Source organism: Sarcophilus harrisii, chromosome 4 (assembly GCF_902635505.1).
Source record: "Sarcophilus harrisii chromosome 4, mSarHar1.11, whole genome shotgun sequence".
Classification (NCBI taxonomy): Eukaryota; Metazoa; Chordata; class Mammalia; order Dasyuromorphia; family Dasyuridae; genus Sarcophilus; species Sarcophilus harrisii.
The window spans coordinates 159,387,657-159,411,856 of NC_045429.1; the positions used below are offsets into that span (position 1 = coordinate 159,387,657).

General features: G+C 35.3%; 1 protein-coding gene across 1 annotated transcript in view; it reads right to left on the reverse strand.

Annotated features, from left to right (window-relative positions):
* Positions 1–23,913, reverse strand: part of PDE7B (phosphodiesterase 7B) — a 168,482-nt gene extending 144,569 nt beyond the window's left edge. The window contains exon 1 of the mRNA XM_031964224.1: positions 22,763–23,913. Within this exon, the coding sequence (XP_031820084.1) occupies positions 22,763–23,000 (238 nt within the window). The 5' untranslated portion in view covers positions 23,001–23,913. The remainder of the gene's footprint in view (positions 1–22,762) is intronic.
* Between the last annotated feature and the right edge of the window lie 287 nt (positions 23,914–24,200).

Here is a 24,200-nt window from a genome sequence, read left to right on the forward strand (position 1 = left end):
ATAAGCATTTCCATAAAACAGCATAATAAAAAGATAATTGTACGTGAAACTTTATTCATAATATAAAATTTATATGCTATAATTACTAATATTATACTGCAAATATAAATCTGTAGCTTGAGTACTGAAATTTTGATGCTTAATGAAATTTTCAATACTGACTCAATAAGGGTCCTCAGTGAACAGTAAGATTTTCTTTATTTGTTCTAAATGGTCTACAGGAAAGCCTCTGAGAGGAAAATATAAATGTGGGTGTATATGTATGTGTATGTGTATATATATGAGAAAGAAAGAGCAGATCATGACCTGTTATTATCTATTTATATGATTTTCTTTTAAGAGCAAATAGTACCTTGGATGTAGAATTAGAAGTTAAATTCCATGATGTATTTTGTTATAATAACTTTAAATTATTTTGTATAACTTAAAAAAAAAAACAATTCTAATCCATTTTTAAAAATCTCCCTAAGAAAGACCCTTAGGATAGATCAGTAATTAATGAGTGTGGCAAAAAAGAGGTTTAGCAAAAGATGCAGAAACACAAGAGACCAGAAAGATACCAATAATCAAGGTAGGAAAGTTTCTAAAAAGGGGGGCTGATGGTATAAAAAATAATGGAAATATCAACAGTGACAACTGAAAACTTACTAAAATTCCACTTGCATTATGTAGCTCTTCTGTTCAAAAATCCTCAATGGCTTCCCACTGCTTAGCTTGGCTAAACAAACCTTTTGCAAATTTGGCCTTCCTTTCCAAACTTAACCCCTAGTGCTGGGGCCATCTCTAGTCATCCTGACCTATACCTTGCCACTGAACCAGATGGCTCTGGAGGAAAGAGTGAGGTTAATGACTTTGTACCACTTTGCCTCCCGTAAATCCAATTCACTCGAAAGTCATCATATCACCCTCCTGATGTCATACTTCATCCCTTACTGATGTCTTTATAAGTTCTTATTGCCAAATTCATATCTTTATTTTCATCCTTCTGCATCCTGGAATTATTTTTTTAAATCTCTCCTCTTCTTCCAACCAAATTCTCTCCATCCTCCAAGATCAACTTCTCTAGGAAGCCTTCCCTAATCTTCCCTAATACTCAATGAGCTTCACTTTAAAAAAAAACTCTTAGCATGCTTATCTGAGTCATTTATTTTGACCTTTATTCATACACTTTCTTATATTGTTACCTAAATTCTTCAGATGTATGTCTTAAGTTCCTGACTAGATTTTTCAGCTCTCTGTAGAGGAATATTGTGTCTTATATGTACAACTTGCTATTCCTCTAAGGTCCCAATGAACATTTTAAAACAAAAATTTACAAAAAGACTACTAGATTTATTTAACCTTAAAGAAATCAGGGTTAAATTTATGGTTCAGTAATCTCAAACTTTTTGGTCTTGGGATGTTTTATTCAAAATTACTGAGTGCCCTCTAAAGTTATTTGTATATGTATTTTATATATGTGGATATTTACTATATTAGAAATTAAAACACTGCATGATTTATGACCTCCCAGACTCCTTGAAAGGATGTTGGGGAACTGCCATACTTTGAGAACCACTGTAATAGACAATAAACATAAGGGCACAAGTTCTGTTGGTACTTGGCACTTCAGATTCTCTTGTGACCATTTTCATCCTTGAGTTAATAAAGTCTTATAATTATTAGCCTCAATTGTGCAAGCACTTGATGTATTTACACTGCTAGGAATTATGACTGGGATTCTGGAAATGTGAAACAGTTGGGACATTTCATTGGTGTGGGCTCTGGGAGAAGTCATTTGGTGATTTTAGAATATTGTCCAATCCATCAGGATGTTCTTGGAGTCTACAAAATTTCACCTTAAGGATTTATGGACACAATTTAAAGCCCTTTCCTGTTCAAAGGCAACAGAGTCTGAGAGAAGTTGCCACTCTGAACTTAAATCAAGTGTATTTAAGCATGGCTCTATTTCAAGTTACTGCTCATTCCTGGAATTGTTCCATCCCAGCTCAAATCTCCGTGGCCTCAATTTTGGCTCGTTTCTCTACACAGAGAGAAGGTTTACATTTGCATCGCAAATAAGAAGGCGCCTTTTGATTCCACGTCCTCGGATCTGATTAATTCTGTATAATTACATTATAGAGCTGTTGAGGAGCCTGAGCCAGGAGTGAAGTCTGCTTTCAATCTCCATGTCTTCTCCCAGTCTTAGAAACCAAACACTGTACCTACCACACAGCATGAAGGCATAGTCAGACCACCTCTGATCCAAGACACAGGTCACCTGTGACACGTCAACACTGCTCACTCTGAACAACTTCTCAGAGTGGCTGATGCATAATTCATGTTTCTTTAAAGTGGCTTATGTAGGTTCCAATTGCTGACTTTCAGAGACTGTTTCTGATATGTTGTATGGAAGGATCTAAGTACCTGACACCCTCAAAGAGGAGATTGCATTCTTGTATAAATTACCATTTGGTTCAGCTAGCTCTTCCTTATCCTGTGAAATCCTTACAGGCTAAACCTCATTTAAAAGAATATGCACATCGGCTAGTGTGTTTTCCTCTGAATTCTTGTAGAAACCACCAAAGAAAACATGCAGCAATCATTCCCAATCCCTTGCTCTCTCTTCATCTCTTTTCTTTCTTTTTTTTCTCCTGGTTATATTTTCCAACAAAAGAAGTTATCTACCAACAGTTAGCACTGTCTTTTGGGAAGAGGATACTTGCTTAAATAATTTGAATCTATCATTGATAAAGATCTTGGATACTCATAAAGTGCTCCTCAATTAGGGTTGCTGACAATACTATATTCCTATTCTTGTCCTCAGAGCACAGAGAGCTAGGCTCCAGTACTTTTGGCCATCTTGCCTCTGTTCGTGTGATCTATGTTTTAATTAAATTCAACTGATATGCTTCATCCTCAATTCTCATTCTGTCTTTTCCTGTCTTTGTCCTTTTGTTTGCAATGCTCTACATGACCACCATGGCTTGTTCCTCCGCTCCCACCTATTCCCTTTCCCCCTTCTGTCTCTCTCTGCTGACAGAGTTGGGTCTTCATGAACCAACACAGAAGCCAAGTCTCTTAGGAAATTTTCCTTAACAGGTGAAAATAATCTCCTCTTCCTCAAATGCTTGAATTTCTCCTTTGCATCCATCTTAGTCTTCTTTACAACACAATTATTTGTGCATGTATTTTTCTTTCCTAGGCTCTAGGAGAGTAGGGATGGTGTTATTTGCCAAACTCCACTGAATATAATAGGTACTTGAAAAATGTTTGCCAAATGAAAGACTAAAAGTATTTTCCTCTAATGAGTACTTTCTCCTCAAAAGTCATAGATGGCTTAGACGCTTAACAAATGCTTATGAAGTACACCCAAATGAAAAGTGTTACATATATTATGGTTGGGTTTTTGGAAGCCAGGTCAGTGCCGTTTTAGTTCTGAAATATTTAGTCAGAAGGTTTAAATCAGAGTTCTCTCACTGAACACCTGTGTAGCTGTAGGCAAGTCACATAATATTTTTGATCCAAAGTTTTTTCATCAAATGGGAGAGCATACTAGATCATGTTTAAAGCTCTTAGAGTTCTAAATTTCATGGTCTTATGGTCCCATTCTACCAATCCAGAAATTCTCATTTCCAATGTCAGAGAAACACATGAGGATCGATCTCATAAAATCCAGACAGCTGATCAGAGAGGTTAATCATCAGGGGATAATTTTTTCTAGCCCCAGCATTTTATGAAATAATCTACCAAGATGTAGAGGGATTGGCATCTTTAGTGATAGAAGAAAATAATTAATTTTCTGAAGTATTTCCCAAACTTGTATGACAAGGGAAACACAGAGGTTTGTTAATCTTGTTATAAAAAACAAAGAGGAGGAATCCTGGCAAATGGAAAGAGAGCACATCCAACCTTAATGTAAATAAACACTGGCTGTGGGACTTTAGGCAAGTGTCACTTAATTTCTCAGGGTTTTCAGGCAACTCTTCATAAATTCTGGAACAGTTAAGAATAGACATTGGTAAAAGGATTTTTCTCACCTAGATCTCATTTTACAAGGAAATCACAATTTTGGCCAAAAAATGGGGAAAAAAGACCCATTCAAAATTAAATTAAAGTATAAAGATCTAGTATATTGTTATTCAAAGTGCTTTAAATGGAATTCCCAAATTGAACTACCACAAGCAAAGTATAGAGGGTTATATAACTTTATTTTTTATTCATTTAACTTTTCAATAAAAGAGGAAACCTAAAGACAGAGAGGAATCACTAAAGGGACCATCAAAGAATGAAAGGAACAGCAGGCTTGTTCTTAGTGCTGTAGCATTATATATAGTATGTTTATGTCACCCTGCCTTGTGATTTGCTCTCTATTCAAGGTTAATTTCCAATAAAAGGGCAAGGTTGTTCAACTAAAGGCAGGAAAGACTATGATAATATGAGGGTACAGTGATTGTTGATAGTCTATGCCTTATCCTGACCTTGGCAAGCCAGAGGGGATAAGAGCAATGCAATTCTCAGAAATGAAAAGATACAGCATGGAGCTAGTCTTTTCAATGTCATCCAAACTCCTCCTCTTCGATATCATTTTCTACCTCAAAGTCTATGTTACCTTGGGTGATTATCTGACTTAGGCCTCCCTTTTTCTTAGTATATTTCCCTTAGCTCCTCACCTCCTCTCATGTTAGCCTTCTTCAAATTCAAAGGTTTCTTTTTAATTCTATCTTTACTTTCTGCTTTCCAAGTTTCCTCTTCCTATCTTGCAAGATCTTCAGCTGGTTTGGGTAGAGTTAGACTGAACTCCAAAGCCTCTTTCCCTTTGTAACACAACTTGGAACTTTAGAAAATTCCCAGCTGGGACCATTTTGGTAACTTACCTCCCACTTTGGCATAAGTTCCTTTGGAAGTATTTTCTATTTGCCTGAATGAAAGGCACACTAGCTTCTGTAAGGTGACTTGATTCCAAGTCTTTGTATCATGGTGATTCTGAAATGGTCTAAGTTTACTTAGAATCTTCACATTTGTAATGTTTTCCTGCCTGTAGCATTTATTTTAAAAATCCAAACACATGCATTCTTTCCAATATTTTCCTGAGTTGTCTGGAAAACTTTAAAGGGGGGTGGGATAGGAAGGGGGAACTTCAATTAGGGGCATGTTCAGAGACAATTTGGAAAATTTTCAATTTAAATGAACAACTGACTTAAGATCATTATCTCAGGCATTTTGATTCAACAAGTAATTGAGTCATAGGGTCTTAAAACTACAAGGTACAGATTGGAATGCATCTTAGAGGTCATCTTAGCCAATTACTTATGCAGGAATAACCTTTAAAAAATCCTCCACACGGGGTCATCCAAAAGAACTTATCAGTCCTTGCCCAAAAGGAGTTTATGTTACATTAGAAGGACACAGCATGCACACAAATTTCAAGGAAAAGGTGAGTAAACAACTAATGTAGGGAGGTGGGGGGTACTATTAGATGATCCCTAAAGTCCTTTCCAATGCTAAATTAGTGAGCAACCTACCAAACCTTTCCATGATTGTTCCCTACAGGTTTAATCCTTTTCTATTAATTCTCAAAACCTTTTGCTTATACTTTTTGTACACTTATCATACTTCCTTTTGTATAACAATTCTTGTGTATGTTATAATTTACCTACCATATCATAAGTTCTTGAGGGGAGGATGCCCTTGTTTGGAAATAATAAGACATTTGTTGAAATGAACTGAATTAACTTGATTTAGACTTTTAGGTCTTTGTTTTCTGTATTTTGAAATGAATGATATCTAATAAAGACTGGCGTATGATAGAATATACTGTTTTGTTAGCTTTTAATTGATTTTAAGGAAGTATCTGATTCTGTAGTACAAAATGCAGCCCTGAAGGTTCCCTTCATGATAATACAAATTCTATGACCAATAGGAATATAGAGGTAACCTTGTTCAATAATCTGGTCATATTTACATAAATCATGATTTCCTCTGGATGATAAAATTTTCCAAATATTCCTAGTTGCAGATAGCATAATATTAATTAAACCAAATCCTAAAACATTATAAAAATGTTCTAATCATCCATATTTTTCATTCAATTAAGTGGTTGAAAAAATACACATTATCCAGATTGTGACATGACATAGAATGTCAATAAAAATGGTTATGTTTTTGAGCATCTAAACTGGACCCAGAAAAAAGGAGGAGGAAAAGTATGAGCTTAGACTTAAGAAGCCACAAAGAGCTTTTACTTATAAATTGCTAACTATTGCAGAAACATATTTCTTTAAAACCAATATTTTCTTGGTGATGTTATGTGGCTATAAAACATGGAAAACTATGAGCTCAGAAAAATTACAATAAAAAACATAATCAGAGGTTAATAGAAAGCTACATAGTGGGCATAAATATCAATCAGTTAGTTAACATTTATTACCAATGATAGTTTATAGTCAAGAAGTGGCATAAAAACATTATCAAGGCTACATATGACCAGGAAGGGCAGGGGCAGGGTATATATTGAGAATGAGATATAACAGATGACTAGAGTAGTACATTAATATGCTTGAGATATGGAAAGAATGAGAGGAAGGTCTCTGATGTGTTAAATTAGCTAGATCTTCCATGGGATGTTTATGGAAAGAGGTACAAAAATCGTATGGGATAAGATGTGGAAGAATTGTGATCTCTTTAAGTAGAGAGAATATTCATAATGATAGCATCATGAACTTTCTTAATATCACAGTAAGAAATGACTATCCATTTTTTTTTTTTTTTGCAATGTACTGTATAGATGGTACTAGGTTGCAAAACATTTCTTGTTTACAGAATACCTGTATATAACTCTTTTACATTTCCTAATGTGGAAACCGTATTTCTAATTTACAACTTCAAGAGACTATTTTGGGGGGTTGGTAGAGGCTGTGTGAGACAGGGGTTAAATAATAACATATAAGTTCAAGAGGTTTGGAGATCCATTTTGGATATTTGAATAGGCACTCTGGAGTTCATAGGATGCTTATCTGAATTCTTCAAATCTCTGACGTCAAGAGAATAGTCTAGAAATCTCATGATTGCAGTCTCTCTTGTGATCTTTTCTGGTATTTCCTGTTTCCCGTTAGGCCAAATATACTACAGGAGGGGGTTATTTCGTGGTATTTCACCATTGCTGTTTCTGCTAATGCTTGGAACTCACAGATGCAGGGGAGCATGAAAATGAAAATAATTAGAAATAACACCACCACTACTGAAGATATCCATGCCATGGACGGTCATTGACATTTCTTTTTAAACATCTCAAAAGTTTCTGTAATGGTTCATCATAGTATCTTATTTTTAATGGAACAAAGTTGACTATTTATTAAGAAAAGAAAGAGAAGAGACACCCAATTGAATTTTAGTTCCTAAAAGACTATCTATCTTATTTGGGTGACGTTAAACAAATGAGCAGTGGTACACTTTGGGAGAAAGGGTTCAAATCTGGCAAAGGAGTTTACGGTGGGGAGTGGGGAGTGAGGGAGGAAGAATTGTAAAGTATGTAATTTCCCCATAGTGCTTTAAAAGTAATATAAAGACAGATATTATAACAAGACAGAAAAGGGATCTGCAGCTTCCCAGTGGAGATATGTGAGTTTGTTCTTAAGTGGGTTTGGTTTGTCAAATTTAGCCTAAAGAGTTGCCAATTTTGCTACTTACTTCCTAAGTCAAGTTATGACAAACCTTCCATTTGCAAAGAAATTCAAAGAACTCAAAGGTTTCAGTAGCACAGTGGCAAATGAAATCATTCAATTCTCATTTCACTAATTCCTTTCTGTACATTCTTGTTGCCCCACATACCACTTTATCCAAATTATTACGATGGAAAGAACATCAATCAGCATTGTAGTTGAATGAGCCTCCTATCAATACCCACTATTTATTATAATTACCTGGTCTCCAATTTCCCTGAGTCACAAATTCATTCAAAATGTCTGCTATATGCCAGGAATTATGCTAAGCTTACAGTTATCAAAGAATGCTAATGCTAGGAGGGGCCTTTTAGATCATCCAGCCAAGTGTATCACAGGAGTCAGAGATAAGAAAAACCTTAGATATCATCTAACTTAATCCATTTTGTCAATGGGGGAGCTCAGATTTGTCCACATAGAGCTACATTAGAACGAGTCCTTTGACTTCAAATCTATCACTATTTCTCCTTCATGACATCCATTTTTCCTTATTTTCCTTATTTTACAGAGATAGAACCCATGGTTCAGCTGAAATGATTTTGTACAAGGCTATCTAACCTTTTAAAGTAGAGTAGGAAACAATTATAAAGTTAAAGTTTAACTTCTTTTATACACATAATCAAAATCATTAGAGACGTGTTAAATACATAAGGAAATAAGATGTCAGATCTAAGAAAGAAGACAGGACTGTTTTCAGGCGCCTATATGAACAAAACAAAAATTTCTATATATCATAGCACTCATATATTTAGATGAATAACTTTATTGATGTATCATGTATCCAACTATCATTTATCTACTTATCTATCTGCCTATTAGCATAACTAATCATGTCATTCCTTTCTCAAAAACTATTCATGGCTCCTCATTTTCATAGTCTTCTTTTTGTGTGTGAGGCTCAAGGTCACATAGCTAGGAAGTGTTAAATGTTTGGGGCTGGATTTGAAACCCGGTCCTCCTGACTTTAAGGATCAGTACTCGATCAACTGTGTCATTTAGGTGCCCCCCATTTTCTTTAGAAAAAAATTAATGAAATTTTTTGAAGCATTTAAAACCTTTCCCAATATGACCTCCTTTTTAAGACTTTTCTCTAATTCTTCTACAGATATATTCTGTCAAATTGGATAACTTATCATTCCTCGAAAACATCCCTTGCTTTCTTGCCTTTTCATTTCAGCTTAAATTGTTCCTTCTGGCTAAAATAAAATAATCAAAATCTATAGCTGACCATATATATTTATATTTACATATATCTTTACATAGTATTTTAAGTTTGGAAATCACTTTACCTATATTATCTCATTTGGTTCTCACAACAACCCTATTGAAGAACTACAGCCATTATTATTTTCACTTCAGAGAACAAATTGATGGAGAGGAATTATGATTTGCCTATATTGTCACATAACTCAAAGTATCAGAAGTAGCATTTCAAGATAGGTCTTTCCTCACTCCATAGTCAATATTCTTTCTATTATACCATCTTGCTTTTCAGCAAAGGACATTTTTACTTCATCTTTACTGAAATTTTGCTTACAATATAGGACCTCAGCACACATGAAAGCTGCATACATGCAGCCTTTCCAATTTCTCCCAAAGGGTTGTGATTTCCCTCTCTCTTCTGTTATCACATCTTATTATGTACTGTAGTTCTTTATGTACCTGTCTTCCCTGTTCTGTTCAATGGTAAATTCTACAAGAGTATGGACTGCATACTAATCTTTCTATCACCTTAATAATAGTACACTGCCTTATATGTAGTAAGCTCTGGACAAATGGTTTCTAAATTGAATTGAGTTGCAATCTTTCCTTGTAGATTGAAAAAAACATGATACTTGTAAAGGGAGGTTTAAAAATGACTGTTTTTATTAAGATTTTAAAAATCAAACAAGAATAGAAGTAGTATGATTCAATAGAAAGGGCATAGGTTCTGGGATCAAAAGAGCTATGTTCAAATCCTGTCTCTGATATGAGTTGAACAATTTTGGGCAACATTTTCCTAAAGTCTAAAATAAGATAGTTGAATTAGACAGTCTTTAAGAGTAGATATATGATTTTACTACCATAACACAAAGGTTTTTTTTTTTTTTGTAATGAAACCAAATAAATGGCAAATTAGACAAAGTTCCACAGGAACAATAATATTGCTCCGAATGTAATTTATTTAGAATAGCAGACCAGTTTTAGTATTTGACAACCTGAGGACCTACAAGCCAGGGATTGTTTTCATAAAGTTGGTTGTTGTTCAATCATGTCTGACTCTCTGGCAAAGACACTGGAGTGGTTTGCCATTTCCTTCTTCAACTCATTTTACAGAGGAGGCAAATAGAGTTAGGTCACTTGTCCAGGATCACACAGGTAAGTTCCTAAGGCTAAATTTGAATTCAGGAAAGTACATCTTCCTGACATTCTGTCCATTGCACCATCTAGTTGAGTTTTTATAAAGTTAGAGAAAGTTAATTTTTGAGTACAAGATACCTAAGAATAGCAGCTCCCAATACTACAGAGAATATCTGTTTAAACATTCTAAATTGTTTCCAATTATTTTGAGAAGTTTTGCGGAATTTTCAAAAATAAAATAAAAGCCCCCTCAAAACAAAATTAATTTTGTAAGAAAATATCTGAACATAATATCAAACACTTTTAAACAAGGGAAAAAGGTCTGTTGTACACTGGACAAAGAAGAGGGTGTCATAGGCCAAGAGGTGGGGAATTATTTTTTAAATTAAAATCTGATGAATTAATAATCTCTAAATTCATGAGACTAATCAAAATGACAAAGAATTATTTTTAGTCTCTGTCATGTCTTACCAGATAAAATTGGAAAAGGTGTGGTAAAAGGACCTTTAAATTTGGAGTTAGAATCCCTGGATTGTAATAAAAACACAAAGGGGCTCTGCTTTTTGCTAAAGAGCACCTTGTTCAGGTCATTTACCTCCTTTGATAATGAACTTCCATAAAATGAAAGAGTTAGTTTAGATCATCTCTCCAACATCCCTTTCAGTCCTAAATGAATTATTTTAGTCTGGATTGGAAAGTATGGAGACTACACCTGAATTTATATTAGGTTTGGCACACACTGGCATAGAAAACAGTTTCGAGAGAGAGGTTAATTTTTTTTTTTTTTTTTTTTAAAGAATATGGGGCAGGAAAGGAGACAGTGATGGGGGAGGGGGAGCAAAGATTTCAATCATCATAGAAGACTGTAAAATAGATTTCTGAGGAGGCTGGAACAATTGCAACATTTAGCTCCTATAATTTCCTCATCCCTCATTCTCTTGAGCGCTCTGGGTGTGGAAGAGGAAAAGGAAAACTTTTTGGAAATAGCCAATGAGAACATTTACACATTGGCCACAAGGAAAATGCAGCAGATCCCCAAATACTCCTCGAGTACAATGTATTGTGTGATTAGAACTATAGTTCAAGATAAGCAGGTTCTTAGAACATAAAAATTTCAGCATTCATAGTAAAACATACCAGTCTGCAAGTGCCTCACCCCTTGCCAAATATCCTGTTTCATTTACTATAATCACTGCCGAACTTTTTAGGAAGACACTTCAGGGATGGCTACTGAAAAATTGGTGTGAGTTTTCGGGGAGGAGAGAAGAGAAGTAATATGATTTGGGTGCAGAATATATTGGGAGAGAGGTGTTGGCCACAACAATTGTTTCTATTTCCCTGTTTGTATTTCTGATTACTATTTTTTCATGGTAATCTCATCTCACTCTTTCCTATTTACTGATGTGTTTATAGACCCCTCTATTCTCTCCTCCCTCTTCTCTCCTATATCTTCTCTCTTATATATATTCTCTCTCTCTGTGTCTGTCTGTCTGTCTGTCTCTCATCATTCCCTGAAGTGATTTTGCTTTGTCCCTTGGAGCAGTTTTGGCTAAAGCTTCCTAAACTGATATGGTTCCATCTGTCAGATTCTTCAGAAGTGGAATTTAGGTTTTTATCAAAGTATGGATTTGAGTGAGAGCCAAACAAAAGAGAGAATGAGAGAAAAAAGTATCTTGTATCTCTGGACTCTGGAATGTGGACAATCCATTTAGAAGAGGTATGTGATGATGGGTGCCTTGCATCCTTCTTGAATAGCCACTACCAAGTGCATCATACCTCCATGCAATTTTCATCTCAGTCCTCTTTCCCCTTTAAAATCAGGATCTCTATTCTAGGCTCTTCTTTTGTAGAATGGGGCACATTTTTCTTTTCTTTTCTTTTCCCTCTCTTATTTGGCTAACCATTTAAATTAGTCCATTTTTTTCTCTTTCCTTGATAATTTAATACCCATTCCTAGTTACTCAACTTTTCATTTACCTTCTATCAAATTTATTAAAATGCCACATCAAAGACAGCTGCTGTTGCTTCTTATTTTTTTCTTAATCTCTCTCCCCATCTTCCCCTCTTAGAGGTCTGTCTCTTAGCCCATCTTCACAAGCTGGCATCTCTGGTTCTCACTTTCAAGGTATTACCTGACCTTCCTTCATCTTTGTCTACTGCCCTTTTCAGTTGCAGACGGGTCAGACTTTTTCAATTCATTTCTTTAGTAATGACATCACTGTGATTCATTTGCTGTTCCTGGTAATCAGTGCATGTCTGAAATCTAACCTAAATTATAAATTGCTTGGAAGTAAGAGTCTTATCTGTAATCTATAAAGCACATGGAGTACCATACAAGGGGAGATAATTTTGAAAGAAGGCTATATCAGTGATATGGGTTGAAATATTAGGAGGAGTTTAAAGAAAATGGGAAGTTTAAAGGTAGAAAATGTAACTGATAGCTTCTTAGGGATCCTGAAGAAAGAAGTAGTCAATACTGAACAGAAATATATAAAAAGCAAGAAAGGGCTAAATAGTTATTTGCATTGCAAAAATAAGTGGACTTTAGGTTTTTTAAAATAAATTTAGAAAAATATTTTGAATTGTGCTTATTATTTTTGATATTGTCATATATATTTATTTGTTTGTGTGTTAAATGTTTTTTACCTTCTAAAAGTGTGAAATAAAATTCAGAATGGATGGAAAGCAGTCCATGTTTTTAAGAGCAGGGATGAAGTATAAGATAAAATCTAAATTTTCCATCTTCTACATAATAAAGCATCTGATGTTTTCCCTTAAGGAGGCCAGTTAGAAGTAAAAGTCAATGTATTGCTAAACCTCTCAAGCAGCTTTGCAGAAAACTGTCTCCAGACAAATAGCAGAAGGAAGAAGTGGGAACAACATCCTCCATTCACTTCAACCCCCTAAAAGCTCATTTGTAGAACCAAGTAAACATACACATTTCTGCACTATATTTTGAAATCACATTAAGGCATTTCCAGACTGGCATCTGGAATAGGAGCTGCTTTTAAATATTTAGCCTTTGCAAAACATCAGAAGATGCAAAAATGGATGAATGCTTCTCCAGGAATTTGCCATTTTCTCCCCTCATATCCCCCCCCATCCCAAATTACATGATTATGATTTATAACTTCTTGGTATTTTTCAAGCATTATTTCAGTTTTGATAGGATTCTTTTTATTTACTAAATTTGTTTTCCCAAAGTTGTGTTATTGTTGTTTGCTGTAAAGACTAATTTTTACCTATTACTAGTAACATTAAACAATTTTTCAATTGAAAGAAAAAATTAAAATTTGTTTCACAATTAACAGTTGAATAGAAAAGCTGTTCATTAAATACATTTAATGCCAAATTAGTCAGTGTTTTATTTATTTTGATTTATGTGGTCTATTTTATCTTCAGCCACATTTATTGCAAGGCAACTGTTGTATATTAGCAATTGCTTCTAAAGAAAGAAGAAATTGTTAATTAAGAATTTTTCATGAATTAAGATTCTATTTACATATCTACTGTTAAACCAATTTGTTTTTTGCTTTAAGTCAGAAGAGTTGCTTTTAGTAAAATGATTAGAGCTCATAAGAAAATGAAAATGCATTTGAATTTCAGCAATTATGTGTGAACATTACATTTTGCATTTTGTAGCAATTATTCAGAATCCACTTATATTTCCTAAAACTGATACCTGGAATAAAGGCATAGATGTTATTTTGAATGAACAAATTATTCTTCTTCATAGTAGAGGTTTAAATAGATTTTATGAACCTTCTAATTGTTCTTCCATGATAAGGTCATGGTGTATTTGATCTCTCCCAGCAAAATGTAACATCTTGGTTATTAAGGTTATTTGGCATACTTCTAACTGTCCTTCTATTTGAGACATAAAATCATAGGAGGGTAGAGTTAGAGTCATAAGGGGCCTTAGATAAACCTGAATTGGAGTATGCTACTTAGAGGATTCTCTTCTCTGATACTTTTTATATATTCCTTATCCTTATCTTTCTCAAGGTCTGATTTTCAGGGCTGGGTAAAAAAAAAAATCCTCATAGTTGCTTCCTCCTTGAAAGAAATAAGGAGTTATAATGGACAAGGAGGAACGTTAATGGGATCTTTTCCTTTCATGTTTCATGTCTTATGCTGTCAAGAGCTACTAAAATGGAAATATTGTATACAACTTAATAAATGAGTGAAATATAATAGAAAATGTAGATCATGGCCACCCATATCTATATGATCACAGCATTTGAAGTCATTGGGCTGAATTCTGAATATTGCTTGTATAACCAGGAATGAACCTTGATCAGTACTGATGGTCTTAGATTTGTTGCTGACTGGAATCAGAGTCAAAATAGTATTTCTGAAATATCCATATGCATAAGAGACTGCGCTTGATACTCAACAATATTTAAAATAACCAAGTCATGCACTACTCTCAGATGAAAAAAATTGATGAACCTCAAGCATAAAGTTCAACATAAGGAAGACTGAGATATAATATCCTCCACAAGCCAAAGATTCTATGAACTTTCCATTTTGTTTTGATGGGCATGGGTGGACAGGAGAAGAAATGATGGTGGTACTATTGGTAAATTTTGTTTCAAACTCAGACTGAACAAATTCAATAAATATTATCCACTTACAAAGTACAAAGCACCATGAGGAGTGATGGGGACATGAAGATACAAATGAAAAAGTTCCTGATTTCAAAAAGCTTATATTCTACTGGGAGGATACAATATCATACAGAAAAGTAAATACAAGGTAACCTTAGGAGGGAGAGACCACTTTGGGGGAATGGAAGAGCAAGGCAAGATCAAGGGAAGTTAAGTTTCAGAAAAAGATGGTGTCGCCAAAGCACAAAATCAGTATAAGAAAGAAAATGGAAGTAGCAAGATTGAAAGCAAAAGTAAGGGGGATGATTAGGTACAGAGATCATATCAGTTATCTTCCTCTTGCTTCCATATAACTTAAAGTGTATCACGTGTATCACTCTTTGCCTCTGCTGAGCAAGTCACACTCCATTTACTTTGCAAGTAATAAAACAATCCTGGCATAGAGACTGAGTCTGTGATTTCATAGGCTAAGGAACTTCCAGGTGAGGAAACTCACTCTCCCAATGCAGGTTGATACTTTCCATGCAAATCTAGTGAGAAGTGAAAGGTCACTTGAGTTGGATCACAATGTGTCTGAGACAGGACCTGAACTTAGAATGCTATTGTTGGGAATAACTCTATCTTACTAGGTTGCCTCAAAAACCAAGCAAATTATGGTTAAGACATAATGAAGTAAAATAAAAGTTAAAAACATAAATATTTCATCATGAGCCAGCATGATAGGTAATACCTAGTTAGAGATCCTGGCTGAGTTATGAATACTTGACTTGTGAATGTCCCATAGAGAAGAGTCATTCCCATCTTCAACCCACTGAGAACACATTCAGAATCATCCTCTCCCACAATCCCTCCATGAAGTTGTTTTAAACTCATGGCTCCATCTGGTGGTTATGATGTGGGGGAACTATTTGACAATGACTTCTCCATTATCTTTTTTTTTTTTTCTTCCATTAGACTATGTCATGATTCCACCTTTTCTTGGTCTTTCACAACTCATACCTCTCTTCTCCCTTGTGAAACTCCTTTCCTCTTTCCCTCTCCCTCAGTCTAATTGTCACTCTCTCCCTCTTTCATAAGACACAACTTCCTCTTTCTTCCAACTATTTCCCTATATTCTCTGTGAGTAGGCAAATTTATTTTCTTTCAATCCCTTTTTATTTTTCCCTTCTCTGCCTTTCATTTTGCTTATGAATCATTGTTGGTAAGTGTAACTTTGGGACCAGTGATATGTATAGCAAGGAAAATGAAATTTCCAAATGGTGTAGTTTTAATTTGGCAAAAAAAAAAATTATTAAGCAACAATTATGTGTGCAAGGCAATGTATTACATCCTGGGAACACAAGAACACAAAGGAAGGGGATTCCTGCCTTTAAGGAACTTATAGTCTACTTAGGAGAGACAATACTTATACAAATGAATATAGTACAAGTAAAATAGAGAAAGGAAAAAAATATTCACCTGAGAGAATTGAAGAAATAGATTCACCCAGGAAGTAGCATCGAAACTGGGCTTTAAAGAAAGATGAATTATAGAAAGTACCCTGGATTTGTAGTTCAAGGAACTGAAGTTTGAGTTCTGCCTCAACTATATCCTAGCTATGTGATCTTAAGCAAATCACTTCCATTTTCTTTACCTCAGATTTTTCTTCTATAAAATGAGGAAGTTGGATTAAGTAACCTCTAAAGTCTCTTTTAGCGCTAAATCCTACAATGAAATTAGATATATGAAAAACTTTTAATTTCTATAATCATTGAAAATACCTTTTAGACCCTTTTTGAAAGTTATAATGTGACATAGTGAAGTTAGATCAATATCTTAGGGTCATAGATTTATGGCTGAAAAAGGCCATAAAGGTCATCTAGTTTAACCTCTCAATTTTACATTTAATGGAGGAACAAAATGAGGTAGCAAGCTTTAAGTACATGCTTGATGCCAATCACTGTACTAAGTACTAGTGATACAAGTCCTCCCCCCCCCCCCAAAAAAAAAAGGGAAAGATAATTCCTGAGTTCTAAACAAGCTTACATTGGGTTAGAAGAACACAATATATAAAAGTGAGATGGAAGAGGTGGAGGATGATGGAAAATTCTGAGAGTCAATGAAGGAAACTCCACAAAATGGAGATCCTAGAAGGAAGTCACCAGTAGGAGAAGTGGACTGAAGTAGAGGTATATTCCAGGATATAGAGGCACTGAGGAAAGTTCCAATAAGAGAAAATAATTGAGATATGAAGACAGAGCCCAGAAAATCCAGAGAGAGAAAGAGAAATTAATTTATTTTCATAAAGAAACACAAGTAATAAGTAGTAGAACTTAGATTTGAATCCAGGTCTTCTAATTCCAGACCTAGTCATCTTTTCAAATAGCATGTTTACCTATCCTATTCACTTGCTCTATTTAAAACTTAATCTTAAGCACCAACATCTACCCTACTTAAGAAAACAATTTCTTAGTGAATTTGTTTCTCTATTTCCTGCTATTTTTCCACTGCAAATACACAGTGTTATGATATAGATATAGACTGCAAATCCAATATAGTGTGGTATGGTAGAAAGCTGTTATGACTGAGAAATTTATTAGTCTGGGAATGTCTTGGGAATGAGCTTTTTTGAATTGTGCTGAGGTGACCCACAGATAACAGACATACAACTCACCATTAGGTCAAGGTTTTCCTAGCTTAAAAGGACATGCCAGAGCTGGTGCTCAACCAGTGTGTCCTTTGAGAACTTTAAGTCACTACTACCATACAGTGAAGAACCAAAGTAAAATATTTAGTCAGTCAATAAACATTTATTAAGTGCCTGCTATATACCAGGTATTATGCAATTAGTAGATAATTTCTCTTCATTTGTGAAATAGATTTTGATAGACCAAAACTAAAAACGTAAACACTACCAATTACACTATTTATATGGATCTATGTTTTCAATTCCAAAACCATTTGTGTATCAGAGATTTCTTTTAACTTAGCTATAAATGTCAACTGCCTTGGCTTTTTCTCATCATCAACTTGCTTAAATAATAAATGCAATTAAAGGCTCAATTTAATTAAATTCAATTTAGTTCTATATAACTGATTGAGACCAAAACCCAAGTGCTTAACTTATAGGATGTTAAGAGTGCTAGACCTGGAATAAGGAAGATCTAAGTTCAAATATAACCTCAGACACTTGTTATCTGTATGATCCTGGGCAAGTCATTTATCCTCTTCTTGATTCATTTTCCTTATCTGCAAAATAGGATACTAGTAATATTTATCTCCCAAGCTTGTTTTGAGGATGAGAAGATAAAATATTTGTAAATTACTTTGCTGACTTTAAAGCTCTATATAAATGCTCGTGTTATTATTATTAATGACCAAATAAACTCTAAAAACTGTGATTCTAGTGTTTAAGATTATGTCTAAACACCATAAGGAAAATCAAGAGAGGAGTAAGTTGTGGTCCTTGCTGGATATCAACATGGCTGGATAAATGAGACTTGAACATAAGAAACAATCAACAAACAATAAATAAATTAAGGAGGAATTGATTATAAGTAATAGAGATATTCAGGGGAAAAAAAGAATGAATGTGTACAAGGGCACTCAAAGAGGACTCCATGTAGGGACAGGGCCTCAACTTGGGGCCTAAAGAATATAAATTGGTAAATTGAGAGTGATGGGGAAAGACATTCTAGGCAGGACAGATGATCTAACAAAGTCAGTGCAATTTTGAAAGGATTATAATCAGGAATCTTTTAGGAACTGTGAACTTCTGAAATCATGCATTTTAGTAGTCAGAAGCTGAACTAACTTTAAAGCCTCTTTGCATATCACTATTATGTGGCACTGTCACTTTGAAAGAAATTTCACTTAAGTTTTTAGCTTATGTATATCTTAGTATTTAGGATCAAATAGCTATTCTAGAGAATTTCACTTACCTCACTCCTTCAACTATATGAAAATTCACTTCTGACCTGCTATATGGTGCTAGATATAATATAGTGCTATGTATATATATATGTAAAATATAGCTATCGTGTCATATATATAAATATATGTATATATGTACGTAGACATACATACTCACACATATATGTATAATTCAAAAATATTACAAGGGAGTTTGGAAGGGAGGCTCTAACCAATTTACATTGTTCAGGAAAGGCAGAAGGTCTTGTTTGAGTTATACTTTGTAGAAAGAGAGAGATTTTAGGAAGTGGGATAAGGAGGGAGGGCATAGCAGGCACTGAGGGAAATCAGTGCAAAGTTACAAAGATAAAAGGAACAGAAAAGACTTGTTTGTCTATATTGTAGAGTACCTATGAAGTTAAGTTTGCAGTTAAGGAGAATGACTTTAATGACAGTGCTGAGGCTAGAGTGAAAAAAAGATAGAACCTTATGACAGGAAGACCAATGAAGTGACTTGCAATAAACTAGATGAGACAAGGATATTAAACTAAGTGAGAACTGACTGACAAGGATATGAGTTAAGTAGAGCAGAGTCACACAGAAAAGTGATATAGAAGCAGAAACAACAAGATTTGGCTATTTGTTAGATATGAGGTGTTGAGGATAATTTATGAATCTGGGAAATTGGAATTATGGTTGTATCTTTGGAAAAAATAGGGAAATTTGGAAGCTATTTTTGGGGAAAGAAAATGAGTTCTGTTTTGGGTATGTTGAGTTTGATATGACAATACTAAAGCATATATAGCACTTTTAAGTTTTCAAAACTTTTGGGATACATTATCACATTAAAGCTTCAAACTTTTGGATACTAGGGGTATGCTATCCCCACTTTACAGATAAGGAAACTGAGGCTCAGAGAGGTTATTTGGTGGGCAAAAATAAGTGCAAAAGATGAATCAGTAATTAGAGGGGTAGCTTAGAGGTTATTTAGTCCAAAGCCAACCTTTAAGAGGTGAGGAAACTGAAACCCAGAGAAGCCATATGCTTGACTTGCCCAAGACCACACAGGTGACCCTTAATGTGAAACGGATGCAATTTTTTGATTCCATGCAGAATCAATGTTATGTCTTGGAAGGAGCTAAAGGTTTGGAATTGGAAAACCTGGCTGTAAATCTTCAACTCTGATGCCTTTTCACTGTGCCTTGTAGCCTTTTGACCTTAGACTAAACCTTGAGTTTCTCCTCTGTAAAAGGCAATGGGGACTCTGAATGATCTCTAAAGTGTCTCCACTTTAAATCCTAGGCTCCCTCTCCAGAGTTTGGTGATTCCACAGTAATATTTCTAAATTACTGCCTAAAAACATTCTAGAAAGGTCTCTCACAAAATATAAGAAGACAGGAATGAGGAAGAGAAACAGAAACATATTTTATATTTAAATGCTGTCTCTTAAGGATAGATTTGAACTGCTGTCCTCACAAGCAGTTCCCCATGGAAATAACAGAAGAGAAAACATTCACTCTAGAAACTTACAATATGCCAAGTATATGTGCCTAAGCATTGGAAATTTTAAAAAGGGAAAAAAAGAGAAAATTCCTGCCCTCAAGGAGCTTACATTTTAATGTAAATAATATTCTAATTTATATTCAACACATAAATAACTAAGTACATACAACACACATACAGAGTCAGTGGAAGACAATCTCAGAGGGAAGGAATAAATGCTGGAAGTAAGTAAAGGCTTGGACAGGCTTCTAGGGAAAAGTAGATTCAATAATTTAATCCACTGAAATAATATTTTTAAAGCACTTAGGATAGGGCTTGTCACATAGTAAGTGCTTTCCCCTTATCCATTTTCTTTCCTCTTTCCCTTCCCTTCTCTTCTCCCTTATTTAAGAACATGCCAGAGGAAAAAAAAAGTTGAAGAGCAAGATGCATATTGAGAATGAAGCAAGTTTACTCTCACTCAATCCAGAAAACTTCTCTTTAAGTCTTCAGAAATTCCTGGAGTTCCCTTTCCTATCTACTGCATTTTTTTATTCATTCATTCATTCATTTATTTATTTTACCAAGAACTTGGCACTCGGTAGCACACTGTATGAGCAATACAAAAATACACGTACACATAGACATATTAACACTTGCTTTAGTGGGTTGGTTTTCAAGGTGTAGTCTGAAATGTGAGCTATGCTTGTGTCATTAGTTGGAATAAACCAAGTGTGAGTTATCCTAGGTCATGTGACATGGGTTCAGTTTCTTGCCTAGGTAGGTTTTTCAATTTTCCTTGTACTACTCAGATGAAATATGTACTTGCTTTCACATTAGCTCATTTCTTTTGACCAAAGTCCATCTTCCTAGATCATCCACCTCCCATTTGCCACACAAACCTCAAAATCTCATTGGTTTCCTTCTCTTTTCCAACCACTGACTTTTTACTCAGTGCTTACCATAGACTAGATTCATTTTGTTTAGTCTTTTCCTTTCTTACACTATTTTCTTTAAAATCTTTTAATTTATTGAGTACTCAAACACAAATGACTATAGAATCATAGTATTATAGATCTAGAGTTGGAAGAGACTTTAGAGACCATTTAGTCCAATCCTCTCATTCTATAGATGAGTAAGCTGAAGCCCAGAGATTTCACACATGTAGTAAAGTTGGGATTGGAACTCATATCCTGTCAGTTCAAATTTAGGATTTATGCCTCCACTGAATTATTAAAGACAAATTTTTGTTTGTATGTGTGTGAAAACATATTGTGGAAGGAGTTCTATAGAACAAGTCAAGATAGCACTTAATAATTTTGGTTTTGGGAAGAACATTTAACTTTCTTAGTTCTTAGTTGTTTTATATGTAAAATAACAGTTAAGAGTAGTTGAGCTCTAAGTTAAATACAAGGGAGATTTCATTCTGAAAATTCGTGTTTTTAATTTTTTTTATTCTGAGAACTTGTGATCAGATGCTTTTATCAAATATAATGGAAAAAATATGAAATTAAGAGTCAAAGTCCTTAGTTCAAATTCCAGCTCTATTACTTACTTCCAGTATGACTTTAGGCAAATTACTCACCATTCATGTCTACTTCCTCATCTGGACAATGAATGAGTGATGACTTGTAAAATCCTTCTGAGCTCTAAATCTGTGAACCTATGACCATTATCATCTCCTACTAAACTACTAGTCTTCCCTGCTTCTCCCTTATATCTATACCTCTCTGACCCCAACTTCCCATCGTATCCCACATCTAAAAAATCTCACCTTCACATTCCTTCTTCCAATTCTATTCTCATTTCCTTCCACTTGTTCGTATCAAGAATTCACCTAAGGCAAAGAACTTTTCATCTGGTTTTTCAAATTTTCAGTTGATTATGTACTTTGTGTCACTTACAAGATTTTTTTTTTTTTAAAATAGAGCCCATACCTAGTAAAATTGTTATTGTTCTCATTTTCTTATTAAACACCATAAAGTTCTAAGTGACTGTCCCAAATACGAAACAAACCAAAAAAAAAAAAAAATTACAACTTGAACAACCTTCTTTCAAGTAGTTAATTTTTTTTTCAAAGGTTAGCTCAAATGTTATCTGCTGTGTGAGGACTTTCCTGATTCTCTCAGCTATTTGCACTACCCCACCAAGAAAATTTTTTTTTTAATCTAAAAATTTTAACATATTCAAATACGTATATGTGGTTTAATTTGATAGAATAAAACTTCAGCCTTTGCATTCCCACCACTGGATACAATGCCCAATGCATAGTAGGCATTTTATAAATGATTGTTGATTGGTTGATACTGGTTAGCTTTTTTTTTTTTTTTTTTCTGGTTGCACCTGGGGTATCAAAGTGCTCTACTTATTTCCCCAAAGGGGAAGCTAAGGAAAAGAGGATTAGCAACTTGCCCCCAAAGTATGTGGGTTCTGACTAGAATGAAAGCCAATATAAACTACTGTGGGTTTATATAATTATGGTAAAATACATTACTTTTTACATAAAGAACCTCCCCAAACAGTCTAAGAAGGTTCTTTCAGAAACTCACTTAACTTTCCATAGTCTAAAATGCATTCTGAAATATAGTTTCCAATAGTTCTCTATGGTATTCATTTGGGTCCTTCTGCTTATTCCCCATCCCAGCTCCCTTTCCACCCTAGTCAGATTCCTATATGGAAGGAATTGGGGACTTGACAGATTTGTCCTTGTCACGTTTTACACCCTACAATTCAAGTTACCTGAGAAGCTGTTGACAGCATCTTCGGCTTCCAGAAGCCCTCTTTGTTTGGTCCCCTGCAGCTCACTTTTGGATTTCCAAACAAGCTTTACCATCCTGATCATCTCTGGCAGCTCCCAGGTCAATGGTCCCTGCTGATAGTCTGGCCGGCTGCCCATGGAAGAGGGCAGCAGACCTTCCCGCGGAGTCCACCTTCTGCCCAGCTCTGCCGAGTTAAAACATCGATCTAGCACAGGCATTCTGCCCTGTTCTCCAGAGGTGCTGCTGCCGCTGCCGCAGCCAGAAGGAAGCTTCTTCACGGGGACGAGAAAACGAACACGAGAAAAATCATGTCCAGCGACTGAAAGGGAAGGTTTCTCCAGCCCTGCAGGGCAGGCAGCAGCACTGCCCCTTTAGTCTTTCAACAAACTCTGAGGAGAGATTTACTTCCCAAGACTCCTCACTGGTGAGCGATCTCAGTTACTGTACTTCTTCCTTAGAGATAGAATGCATTTCCCCCGCTCTCTCTCAGGCACTGAGTTCACAACACTTAATTAATCCCAGGCTACAGCTGGAATGACAGCAGGGGAAAAAAGCCACTGAGGTTTAGTATTTGCTTTTCCTCCTTTTCCCTTCTTCATTTATCTAATCTATTTTCTTTTGGTTCCCCTCAAAGATCATCCAAACTGCTACAATGCACCAGAGAATTTCATGAAAGTGGGGTTTAACTCTCCTACATCCTCTTATTGCATCACAAAGGTCTGTTATCTGAGGTTCTCAGGTGAACAGCTACTGATTTAGTAAACCAAAAAAACTTCACCAAACCATGCCCTGCAGCCTGAAGGAGTCCTCAATAAACAGAAGGAAGCTTGAATAGTCCAGCAGAACCAGTTCACAGCTGCCTCTCTCTGGATGGCCTGGCAGGGGGCCATCTCTCTCCTTTCCACTAATGACTGCATTATGATGAAGATATTGAGAAAGCTGTTTGAATTTATCCACAGCAACATAATTAAATACAGTAACTCCTTCTCCCCCCACCCCCAACTTCCCATTTCTTCTCCTTGCTGTCCCTTGGTTCTCAGCAAACCTAAAGGGGTTTTTGACCTATTAGTCAAATCCCTTTGTAACCTCAGCTGCCCTTCAGCTGGAAGGGGAATAACATTGATTCACATTCCTAAGCTAACTGTGAAAGAAGCGAATTAGGGAAACATCAAGATCTGAATGCATAAGTCCACTACTGTTGTGTAATCTGAACAAATAACTAAGACAGATTTAGTCCCGTTTCGAAGAAAAGTAGCAATGTTATAAAATACGTGTAAAAGAGTTTGAAAAAGACACGAGCATGACTGGCAGGCAGTGAGAAGGAAGAAAAGTAGCTGAAGAAAGTCACTTTCCCAGGAGATAGCACTTTGGACTTCGGATCCGGGCCCCAGAACTATGGGGCTAGCTCTACCTGAGAC